This window comes from Saccopteryx bilineata, chromosome 1, assembly GCF_036850765.1.
Source record: "Saccopteryx bilineata isolate mSacBil1 chromosome 1, mSacBil1_pri_phased_curated, whole genome shotgun sequence".
NCBI lineage: Eukaryota > Metazoa > Chordata > Mammalia > Chiroptera > Emballonuridae > Saccopteryx > Saccopteryx bilineata.
Window position 1 is genome coordinate 157,294,083 of NC_089490.1, and position 12,036 is coordinate 157,306,118.

General features: G+C 46.8%; 1 protein-coding gene across 5 annotated transcripts in view; it reads left to right on the forward strand.

Annotated features, from left to right (window-relative positions):
- Positions 1-1,815: 1,815 nt before the first annotated feature.
- The window catches only part of PWWP3A (PWWP domain containing 3A, DNA repair factor), a 32,952-nt gene continuing 22,731 nt past the window's right edge, over positions 1,816-12,036 (forward strand). The window contains exons 1-6 of one of the 5 annotated variants that reach the window (XM_066277690.1): positions 1,816-1,949; positions 2,942-3,066; positions 3,615-3,697; positions 6,780-6,850; positions 9,345-10,094; positions 11,288-11,392. In XM_066277690.1, the coding sequence (XP_066133787.1) occupies positions 3,013-3,066; positions 3,615-3,697; positions 6,780-6,850; positions 9,345-10,094; positions 11,288-11,392 (1,063 nt within the window). In that variant the 5' untranslated portion in view covers positions 1,816-1,949; positions 2,942-3,012. Of the gene's footprint in view, positions 2,047-2,099; positions 2,121-2,941; positions 3,119-3,614; positions 3,698-6,779; positions 6,851-9,344; positions 10,095-11,287; positions 11,393-12,036 lie in introns of those variants that run through there. The other 4 variants (XM_066277705.1, XM_066277718.1, XM_066277697.1 and 1 more) reach the window with 4 other exon arrangements.

Sequence of the window (12,036 nt, forward strand, 5' to 3'; positions counted from 1 at the left end):
GGCGTCGCTCCGTCGCAACCAGAGCCACTCTAGCGCCTGAGGTGGAGGCCACAGAGCCATCCTCAGCACCCGGGCCATCTTTTGCTCCAATGGAGCCTCGGCTGCTGGAGGGGAAGAGAGAGACAGAGAGAAAGGAGAGGGGGAGGGGTGGAGAAGCAGATGGGCACCTCTCCTGTGTGCCCTGGCCGGGAATCGAACCCGGGACTCCTGCATGCCGGGCTGATGCTCTACCACTGAGCCAACAGGCCAGGGCCCCCTTTTCTATTTAACACAAAAGGTCAGAATGTAAGGTCGGTGGATAATGGGGAAAGGTCAGGCCCCAGAACTTTGGCTAGGGCCGCCCACAACCAAGCGCACCAAAAGAAACTTCGCAGGAACCCTTTGGAGAAAAGCGACCATCGGCCAGCCAGTGAGATTTCTCCACATCATATTAGCTCGACCACCCTGAGACCCTTTAAATATCTCCCACACGGGTCACCACTTGAGACTTCCCTGGCCTCCATCTTTCCTCGGAGCCAGGGAACCTTGCTGGGCGGGATGCATGCTCTGTACTTAATAAAACCTTTTACTATTCCACACTTCGTGGCTCCGGCCCCTTCCTTCCTTCTCGGCGGGGAAAAATACCAGACACATATGAGAAAGCAATCAATGAACAACTAAGGTGTCACAACGAAAAACTGATGATTGGATGCTTCTCATCTCTCTCCGCTTCTGTCTGTCCCTATCTATCCCTCTCTCTGACTCTCTGTCCCTGTAAAAAAATAAATAAAAATAAAAATAAAAAATAAACAACAACAAAAAATAAGCCTGACCTGTGGTGGTGCAGTGGATAAAGCATCCAACAGGAACGCGAAGCTCACAGGTGGGAAACCCTGGGCTAGTGGGGTCAAGGCACATAGAGAATCAACTATGAGTTGATGCTTCCAGCTCCCCCCCACCTTTCTCTCTCTCTCTCCCTTCTCTCTAAAATCAATAAATAAAATCTTCAAAAGCAAAAACTAACATCATAGCCTGACCTGTGGTGGCGCAGTGGATAAAGCGTTGACCTGGAAATGCTGAGGTCGCCGGTTCGAAACCCTGGGCTTGCCTGGTCAAGGCACATATGGGAGTTGATGCTTCCAGCTCCTCCCCCCTTCTCTCTCTCCTCTCTCTTTCTGTCTCTCTCTCTCTCTCTCTCCTCTCTAAAAATGAATAAATAAAATAAAAATAAAATTAAAAAAAAAACAACTAACATCATAGTAATAATATTAAAGAGAGAGCGAGAGACTCTTTAGGCTGTACAGTGCGCACCCGGCTTTCAGGGTCCATGCCAGAGCCCTGCTTCCCCAAGTACTGGACAAAGTAAACCGGTTATTTGCAACACGCACAGCCAACTTTTGTGGGTGTATGCAGGGAACGTGAAATTCAATGGCTTAAGCAGAGGCTCTTCAGGAACAAGAAGGCTCTGTAAGGTTCTACAAGGTTCTCTCAGGGTCTGCGCCAAGCCTCGCGAGTGTGACTGGAGACAACAGGCCCCCAAAGCAAGTTTACAGAGTCTTGGGCCAAAGTCCCACACAAACTAGCGCTGGGTAGATGGAAGCTGCCCATCCGCCACTAAGCCTCGCGTGCTACCACCACGGTCTGCATCCGCCCCACACTGATCTCTAAGCATCCGGCCCAAAGATCAGTTTCTCCGCCCCCCTCCCATGCCCGTCAGTCAGCCGGCGCCCGCCCACCTCGCACCCGTCAATCAGTCTGACCCCTCCCCGCGCCCTTCGGTCAGTTGCGCCCACCCATACTGCGTACACCTGTCAGTCTTCCAGCTTCGCGCGCGACCCGGCGGAAGGGGCGGAGCCAAAACGGGGTATCATGTGCCCTATTGGTCGGCTGTAGGGGCAACTTGGCTGCGCCACGAGACTGGCTCCACTCCCGGCCCCAGGGGAACGGCGGAGGTGGCCGCGGTAGAGGTGGTGAGCGCGGACGTGGGCGGCAGGGTTTGAGACGGCTGTTGGGTCGCGGCGGCCTCCTCGCTCTCCAAGCTGGGCTCGGAGACTCCGCGCTGGGGTGGTGAGAAGGGCGAACCCTGAAAGAGACTACTGGAGGCATTGACCCGCCTGCCCAGGAACCCTCGCCCCTGTAGCGTGAGCTCCTCCTCCTCTGTTCACTAACTCTGCTCTCCAACTCCCCCCCCCTCCGTCCTCTGTAGCCCGAACTCTCCTCTGCTGCGTGATCCCCTGTGTTGACTAAACCCCTCGCTCGGCTGCATGAGCTCCCCTCTGTTGCTGCCTAGACCTCTTTCTCTTTCTCCTATAACCCCTCCTCTCTGAACCCTTCTGCTGTTTCTGTCTCGTTTTTTATTGCCTGAATCTTCTCTGCTGCCTTAACCCTCATCTTTACCAGAACCCCACTTCTGCTGGCTGACCGCCCTTCGCTACTGTAGTGAACCCCTCCTTTGCAGAAACGACCCCCCTCCATCACCTTCTCTTCGTTTGTGCTGACAGCCCAACCAGCTTTCTCACTGATGTAAGGAGCATCTGCAAATGTCCCGTCCTCCAGGGACATGGCGGTCTGAAGAGCAGGCGTTTCTCTTCGATTTTATTTTTTTGCTCTGCGGTCAACTGTTAGCCCCCGAAATGGGAGAGGGTTGTGAGTTTTATTTGTTTAAAATGCTTCCCTTGCGGATTTTCGAGGTGGCCTTCAGCATAGAGATTATTTATTCAGGAGCCTTTAAAAAATAATATAGACAGCCTTTGGCGAGGGAATTTGGCTGTTTTATTTATTTAAAAAACAAACAGGTGCCTTTTGGGATATCAGGGCCAGTCATCTCTTGGTTATCAAGCATCTTCGTGCAGGGTTACAACTTGAGGATAAAAGTCCCCATAACCTTTGGCCTTAAGGTTTACATTTGTGTTAAAATCACCACCAAACCATGTTAGAAATCACCCTGCAAATTTTGTTGCAGGGTCCATCGCACCAGACCTTCAAGCATTTTGTGCCAAATCCTTACCACTTGCTACATGAATCCAAATCATAATGGATGCCAACTATGTCCTCTGCAGATGGAAAGAACGGTTATGGCCTGCAAAGGTGACAGCTTTATTGTCCAATTTCAGGAATAGAAATGACTTTCTGGTTACAGGTAAAATCTTTTTCAAGAGAGACCTAGGAGTTGCTTCTGTGGAGTAATTGAGCCTGAACACTTAGCTGCTGTTTCTGCTGGCACTGAATCTCATTCCCCATTTGATGGGGTTTTGGTGGAACGCTTACAAGGTTAAACTGCTGGGAGTGTTTTTCTTTTTTTCCACACTAAAAAAAAAATTAACAGAATCAGCTTTTAATAGGCATGTATATCTGTAATTCAAGGAAAGTTCTGACAAGGAACCTTGTTATATAGTAAAGAATGCGAGGACCTAGGAAGAAAGTCAAACCGCAAAGCAGAAACCCAGCCTTGTCAGGGTCTGCTACTGACTCCTTGTGCCACAGTTTTCCTTGCCTGCAAAATAAGATTAGACGGTCTCTGAAGTTTGCTTGTATATTTAATAATTTTTCTCCTACATTTGTATTTGTTGTCACTGTTTCTTACTCTTTCAACTGTTTGTTGTATCTTAATAACAAGGATTTTTTTTTAAACATAGGTTTTGGCCAGAACTGAGATGTCAAAAACCAAGAGAAAAAAGGAATATTTTCTAAATGTTCAAATACTCTCCGTAGACAAAAAGTTAAGTGTTACGTTTCTTTTCTTTCTTTTTTTTTTTAAAGCGTGAAGAGGGGAGATAAACTCATGTGCCCCGACCAAGATCCACCTGGCTGGGGCTGATGCTCGAGTCAACGAAGCTATCAGCATTGAGGCTTGAACCAGTGAACCAGTGGAGTCTCTTTGACTACGAGAGGGGAAGAGAAGCAGGTAGTTGCTTCTCATGTGTGCCCTGATGTGGTATTGAACCCAGGTTGTCTGCACGCTAGTAGGCTGACACTCTATCCACTGAGCCAACTGGCCAGGGCCACGATTTTTATCAGTACTATTTTTACCTTATGGGACTTCTGATACCACTCCCCCCTAAAAGTGAAGTCATTGCCATCCCTAAGGGCTTATTAAATTAACTCGTTAGAAAAAATAAAAATAAAAATAAATAAATTAACTTGTTAGTTATTGTAACTGATTAGTGCTCAGAATAACCTTAAGAGGAAAACAACTGGTTTTATTTTACATCAGCTTGGAAATTGAAGACTTATACAAGGCATTGTTTGCAATCTCCCTAGAGACAAGTGCAAAAATGGAAGAAATATAAATTACAACAGGGTAAATTCTCATCATTGGTATTCAAATAGGACAGAGGTTGGGAACCTATGGCTCTCAAGCCAGATGTGGCTCTTTCAATGGCTGCATCTGGCTCGCAGACAAATCTTTAATAAAAATAATAATAACATTAAAGATATAAAACATTCTTGTGTATTACAATCCATTCACTTCCTACCACTCTTGTTCATGGTTGTGGGTGGCTGGCGCCAGTCACAGCTGTCCTCCTGGACAACACCAAATTTTTATTTGATAATGCATAAGATACACGGGTGTCGTATGGCTCTCATGGAATTACATTTTAAAATATGTGGTGTTCATGGCTCTCTCAGCCAAAAAGGTTCCTGACCCCTGAAATAGGGCTATTTCCTTCACACAGATTTGTGTGTCTTTTTTTTCCCCATAAACATGTGTGATAGGCCTATCAGTTTTGAAATATTTGATGTTTGACCCTGACACTCAAACAAACTATTATTTAGCATTTAGAAGGCACACCTATGATTCTGGCAGCACACTTCTCTTGATTATCTGGGATAGAAGGACATAAGATCATCTATAATGAAGGTTAAAATGCTCGGATTCTAGCCTGACCAGACAGTGGCGCAGTGGATAGAGCATCAGACTGGGATGTGGAAGACCCAGGTTCAAGACCCCAAGGTCACCAGCTTGAGCGCGGGCTCATCTGGTTTGAGCAAAAGCCCACCAGCTTGAACCCAAGGTTGCTGGCTCCAGCAAGGGGTTACTCGGTCTGCTGAAGGCCCACGGTCAAGGCACATATGAGAAAGCAATCAATGAACAACTAAGGTGTTGCAACGCGCAATGAAAAACTAATGATTGATGCTTCTTATCTCTCTCCTTTCCTGTCTGTCTGTCCCTGTCTATCCCTCTCTCTGACTCACTCTCTGTCTCTGTAAAAAAAACAAACAAAAAATGCTCGGATTCTGTAAGACTGGTATCTTGTGTCTGGTGGAAGAGTTCCCAATTCTAAGTAGAGAATTAAATCCCAGTGGGCTCTCGCCCTGGCCGGTTGGCTCAGCGGTAGAGCGTCGGCCTAGCGTGCGGAGGACCCGGGTTCGATTCCCGGCCAGGGCACACAGGAGAAGCGCCCATTTGCTTCTCCACCCCTCCGCCGCGCTTTCCTCTCTGTCTCTCTCTTCCCCTCCCGCAGCCGAGGCTCCATTGGAGCAGAGATGGCCCGGGCACTGGGGATGGCTCTGTGGCCTCTGCCTCAGGCGCTAGAGTGGCTCTGGTCGCAATATGGCGACGCCCAGGATGGGCAGAGCATTGCCCCCTGGTGGGCAGAGCGTCGCCCCTGGTGGGCGTGCCGGGTGGATCCCGGTCGGGCGCATGCGGGAGTCTGTCTGACTCTCTCTCCCTGTTTCCAGCTTCAGAAAAATGAAAAAAAAAAAAAAAAATCCCAGTGGGCTCTCCATGTAGGTCCCCACCCCTCTTTCTTCAGAGCCTCTTCCTAAGATTCCTTAGTCCCCAGTTTACACTTTCGCTGCAGCTGGGGAATACGTGAATACTTGAATTTGAAAAGACAGCACATTTTGTTTTTAATTAATTTTTTTGGTATTTTTCCAAAATGAGAAGTAGTGGGGAGGCAGACAGAGACTCCCACATGCACCGGACTGGGATCCACCTGGCATGCCCACCAGGGGGCGATATTCAGCTCCTATGGGTCATCGCTCCGCTGCAATCAGAACCATTCAAGTGCCTGAGGTGGAGGTCATGGAGCTGTCCTCAGCGACAGGGCCAACTTTGCTCCAATGGAGAGGGAAGGGAAGAGATAAGCAGAGAGAAAGGAGAGGGGGAAGGGTGGAGAAACAGATGGGTGCTTCTCCTTTGTACCCTGGCTGGAGTTGAACCCGGGACTCTCACACACCAAGCTGATGCTCTACCACTGAGCCTACTGGCCAGGGGATAAGAGCACATTCTTTTAAACTAAGGCATCTGCTTGGCTGTAAATAGCTTTTAGTGACATTATCTTTACTCTGAAAATCTAATAAAGGGGTTATTTTTGCAGTTGAAAGTAGGATTTGCCTTATAAAAGTCAATTTGGCCTGACCTGTGGTGATGCAGTGGATAAACCTTCGGCCTGGAATGCCAAGGTTGCTGGTTTGAACCCCTGGGCTTCCCTGGTCAAGGCACATACAACAAGCAAGCAATGAACAACTAAAATGAAGCAACTATGAGTTGATACTTCCTATTCCATGCTCCCCTTTCTCTCCTGTCTCTATAAAATCAATAAAGTATTTTTTAAAAAAAGTCACAATTTGAATTCCTTTTTACTCTTCAACCAACCTTTTCTGACTTAAAAGAGAAAAAAAAAATCATTCACCAGGGTCCTTGCAGCCTCTTAACTTCAGGCACATGGATTCCTAGTTGTCTGTAACTTGGTTTAAGTGGAAAGTTAAGGAGGAAGAAAACAAGCCTAATTCTTTTGTCTAAAGAAAAACAGGTTTAAAAATGTCTTCACGACCCATCGTTTCTGTCAATGCAGAATGAGAGTGAAAAGCACAGAAGCCGAGATTCTGAGGAAGTCCCACATCGAGGACATTGCTGCTTTATTAGGTAAGGAACCTGTTGGTCAAATAAGTTTGTAAATATGTATATGTTTGCACACTTATAGTTTGCATTGGGTGTGGGGGACAGGCTGTAAGCTAGCAAAGTCCTTATATCCTAAGGCTGTTTTAAGACTAAGCCTTTCCCATCCTTTTAATACTAAGATCTTTTCAACATCCTTCTAATACTAAGATCCTCTCAAAATTAAGCTTTTCCCCACACCCTTAACTGTTGCGAGATGGGGGGTGGTACACTCTTTATGAGGAATCCCATTATGCCTCAGATAGGTGACTTTGTATCAGAGACTTCCTTATTTGTATATTGGTTTAAAAGGCTTTAATTTTCTACACTATAAAATAAAGCAGACCGAAAAAATAAAGCAAACCGGGGGCTCTCTCTCTCAGTTCCTGCCATCAGCATTGCAGAGTCCTCCCTAATCCCTTGCCTTCCATGGGAAAAGCAGGTTTTCTGCTTTTCCCTTAGCTTTTCTTGTGGCTTGCCTGTCTTGGTGAGACACCAATAAAAAGAATGGCCCACCATCCTCCAACTCTGCCGTTTCTTTACTGTCTGCCGGAATTGAATGAGAACCTGCATGAGCCAGGCAGCTATAATGATAGCCATGGCTACTGGCTGTACAGAACCCTAAGGCCATAACAAAGGGAACGTTTGAGGACAGGTAGGGACACAGCTCTTTAGGTCAAAATGACCTGACTTAACAGTCTTGTCAAGGGAACATGAATTCACTTTAAGGAGAGAAAGAAAATAGGTGTACTTTCTTAAACCTTTCTAGAATTTGCCCCTAGGACTGATCTGTGCTTGACTTCCAGAATGGCTGCAGCTGAGCCGAGCCTTGGGAACTTTCTGGTCATATCCATGGCCCCCAGGGTACAGAGGACATAGAATGTGTTTGTTTCCTGAGGAGAGGTGGAAATAACTCCCACCCCCACCCCCGTCCTCATCCCATAGTAAGACCATAAAATGGTACTCTTGCTGGTTTGGTCTATACCCCAAATTTCAGAGACAGTAGTTTTTGTATAGTATTTAAATTCTGAAGCTGACCCAGTGAAGAGAGCACTGTGTAGCCTCCCTGACCTGGCATCAGCATCACTGACTACCCATTGTGTATGGGAAAGGCAAAGGGAGATTGGTGACCCCTACTTCCTTTGCATATTGCATAGGTAGGAGACTGCCTGGGCCTAGCCCCACTACAGACTGCTGAGGCACTCCCACTCCCCAGGAAACCCTGACCTCAGGCAGCCGTAAGCTTTCTCCTCAAAGTGGGAGTGCTTGTCTCATGTGCAAGGAACTGTTTATCTTGTGAAAAAGTTGTCCAGAATTCCTTTCCATGGTGTTTATAAAATAGGGTGTATATTCTTATGTCTTTGGATAAACAGCTGTATATTGTTCAAAGCAGGTTTCACCCTTGCACACCCTTGGCATGTCAGCCATCACCTCTCAGTTACTGCTGTCTGTTCGCTAAGATCATGTTGGGGGCTGGTTATTTGTGGGTACCTTTATATGAAACGTGGGAAGTTCTGTGTTGATGGAGGTTCATACTCACTGAGCTACAAGATTGTATCTGTCACCTGGTTCCTATGAATCAGGTCCGTGTGTTGGAATGAATAAATGACACTGTTGTGGCTGAGAGGCCAGGCTGAACTTCAAGCCCGGAGTGCTCTTTCCTGCCTTTGCAATGGCCTTTGTAAGAAAAGTATGGAAAATTGACCTGCCTAAGAAGGAGTTGGGTGTTTTTTTGTGTGTAGCATAGACAGAGTCAGAGAGAGGGACAGACAGGAAGGGAGAGAGATGAGAAACATCAATTCTTCATCGCAGCTCCTTAGTTCATTGATTGATTTCTCATATGTGCCTTGACTGAGGGCTATAGCAGATTGAGTGACCCCTTGCTTGAGGCAGCAACCTTGGGCTCAAGCTAGTGAGCCTGGCCCAAACCAATGAGCCCATGCTCAAGCTGATGACCTCGGGGTCTCGAACCTTGGTTCTCCACATCCCAGTCTACGCTCTATCCACTGCGCCACCGCCTGGTCAGGCTACAAAGAGTCTTTTCAATCTGTTCTTTCCCACCCTACCCTCCATCCCAGAATACATTGCCTCCCAGTTCTTTATTTCCTTGGCATGGGTTCTCATTGACCCTGATTGAATTGGAAGTTGTCAGGCTGCAAGAGGATTTGTGAAACATCTGAATATGTTTTGCTGGCAGAATTGTTTTGTAATCTGGAGGAATTTATTTTTTATTTACTTTTTTTTTGGAGAAATTTATTTTTGTAACCAACTCAAGTTAGGGTCACTAAGTTTGTTTTTCTAAAAAAAATGGAGCCCCACAGCCCTGAATGCAGCCCCTGCAACCAGCTGTGGTTTTGTAACCTTGTCCTCCTTTGGGAAGAGGAGGGGAGAAGTGTCAGTCTTACTTTAGGTGGAAAACTACTTACAGAAAGAGATTGAGCTTGTAAAGTGATGCTCTCTTTGTTTATTGACTATCCTTCAGCCTCACAGGTCAAGGCTTCAGCCAAACCCGTGGAAGAGTTGACCTACAGACGGTCGCTTCGGGTGGCTCTGGATGTTTTGAACAAGATAACCTGTTCTCATCAAGAAAGCTCTTCAAGAGGAGAAGGAACTGCTATTTCTACACTTCGTAATCCCAACTCTGTATCTCTTCTCCATGAGGAGGGGGTATTGGGCGGTTCCAGACCTGAGAGTAGGGAACATGAGCTGTCAGGCTCATCCAGTAGTGAAAATGACCTCAAGTGCCAAGTAGACCATAAGAAGGGGGTTGGGGTTAGTGAAAGTCCACTTGCCCTGGTTGTCTCAGCCAGAGGTGGTTCTCGGGACCAAAGTAGATCAAGAATACACCTTGAAAATGGGACAATCTTGAGTAAAAGGAGAAGTTTGGCACAGGAGTCCAGCGGATGTCAAAATGGCCCTCCACTTCCAGTGGGAGATTGGGAAAGAAAGAACAAGGAAGAAGCAGGCAGCTCGGCAGCCCTGAGCTCACCTTCTGCAGTCAGGAAACGGGGTCTGTGTACCAAAGGGTGCCACCCAGGTTTGCCATCAGGAAGACCCACTATGCACCCAGTCTGCCCAGATGCTCAAGGCTCACCTTCTAAGCAGCTGTGCTCCAGTGGCAGCCAGAGGTCAGGGCCAAGTAGGTGCATGACTCTGCACAGTGCCAGTAGGCTTGGCCCACCCACCCCCAGCACTCTCTCAGAGGACACAAGTCTTCATATCCTGGAAGAAGGTAGGTCTGTCCCAGTATTAGGACAGGGTGGCATTCTAGTTCTCCCTCAGCCAGATCCAGAGCCAGGCCCCATGTATTTTTAACCAGATGTTAATGAGATCAGTACCAGAATAGATCCAGAACAGAAATTTCCCAATTTCTTTTGTCTGTCTTTCCCACTGGGCTGTTGTGACTCCCACTTCTCCCCATACTTGTGTCATTATTTTTGTTTTGAGAGGGAGGCAGGGGACAGAGCAGGGCCTGGTACAGCTTGCACTATTGTTGAAGGCACTATGGCTATGGAAATGCTCCCTCCACTCCAGGATTAACTCCTACTTTTAAAAAAAATTTTTTAATTGATTTTAAAGGGCGTGGGGCAGAGAAGCATTTATTTATTGTTCCATTCAGTTGTGCATTCATCGGTTGCTTCATATGTACCCTGATCCATGATAGAACCTGCAACTTTGGTGTTTTAGAATGAAGCCCTAACAGCTGGACAATCAGCCAAGCCCTTAACTCTTCTTAAACTGTTGGAGGCAGGAGAACAAAGGAACCTCAAAGCGATGAACTAACTCCCAGGCTCCTGACTTCTCAGGAATTCCTATGTAGATATATTTCTGTGTGGCCACAATCAGGCTCTGTGATTTTTTTTCCATTTTCATTGTGGCATCCCAATTACTTTTGAAATGCTAATTGAGAAATCTTTGTTTCTGCTTGCTGAGGTATCTCCAGTTCTGCTTGCTACCCACCTACCACTTAGGGTTCTGCCCTTAGTCCAAACTTCCTTCATGAGGCCCGTGCCCTGGAATGTTCACAGGCTTTAGGCAACTAGTTTGTACCTCCCTGTATTCTTACTACAGCCTTGCCTTGTACCCCAGTTGTATCGTGTTCCTGCACATCCACTGAGTGCTTCACACTGGATAGGAATAAGTCCCACAAAATGAATCCTGCCCAGAATTGAGTCAACAACCTGTGACTACCATTACTTCTTGTGCCTTCCAGCCTCGGCATGAATGGCATCCCCCTCTCTGTTTCTCCCTTTGTCTCATTTATTTGTCTTTTAAATGCCTTCTAATGGAAGTGTGCCCCACTTGAATTGGGCAGCATGGAAGTCTGTGTAACTTGGGATCTGTTCTCACTGATAGTCACGGATCACAGTGTTTTTCTTGAGATAAGTCACTGTCCATGAAAGTCTAATTTGACATTATTGGCAGACCATCAGTCTTCTGAAGAATCAATGGAGTTTGATTCCGTTAATTCCATCCTGGAGGAGGAGGAGGAGGAGGAAGAGGAACCCCCAAAAATCCTTTTATATCACGGTAAGGCATGAGAATGACATGGGGGGTTGGGGGTGTGCACAACTCTCAAATGTCTTGATCTTCTGGAAGGAAGTGTACATTCCTGAATCACTGTAACACCTTTACCTGAAGGGCTCTTGCTTTTTCATTTTTATTCTGCTGAGCCAAGACCTTGGAAAGTGCTGGGTTTTCAGTTCTCTGCCTTAAGCTTAGCCACACAGCAGAAGGAGGGACACTTTTTCCCTTGTTCTGCTGTCGCCTCGTGGGCTCCATGGCTACTGTGAGTGTGGTCTGGTACTCCTCACAGGTCTGTGGAGATGACATCTGTGTATCTTTCAGAGGCAGGAGTTTGCACCCTTTTACATCTGCTGCCTGCTCTGGACAGATCAGAGCTAGGGACCCAGATTGTGAACTGATGACAAAGTCTATTTGCTTCATGAAGTAAATGATCGAGAACCACTTCCCTTATTAAACTAGGCTAGCCCATTAACTCTCAGGTTAACAGTTGTCTGTTGTTTTGTGTTTTTAGCGAGCAAGAGAGAGACAGGAAGGGAGAGAGATAGGAAGCATCAACTCATAGTTGCAGCACCTTAGTTGTTCAATGATTGCTTTCTCATATGTGCCTTGACTGGGAGGCTCTAGCTGATCCAGTGACCCCTTGTCAA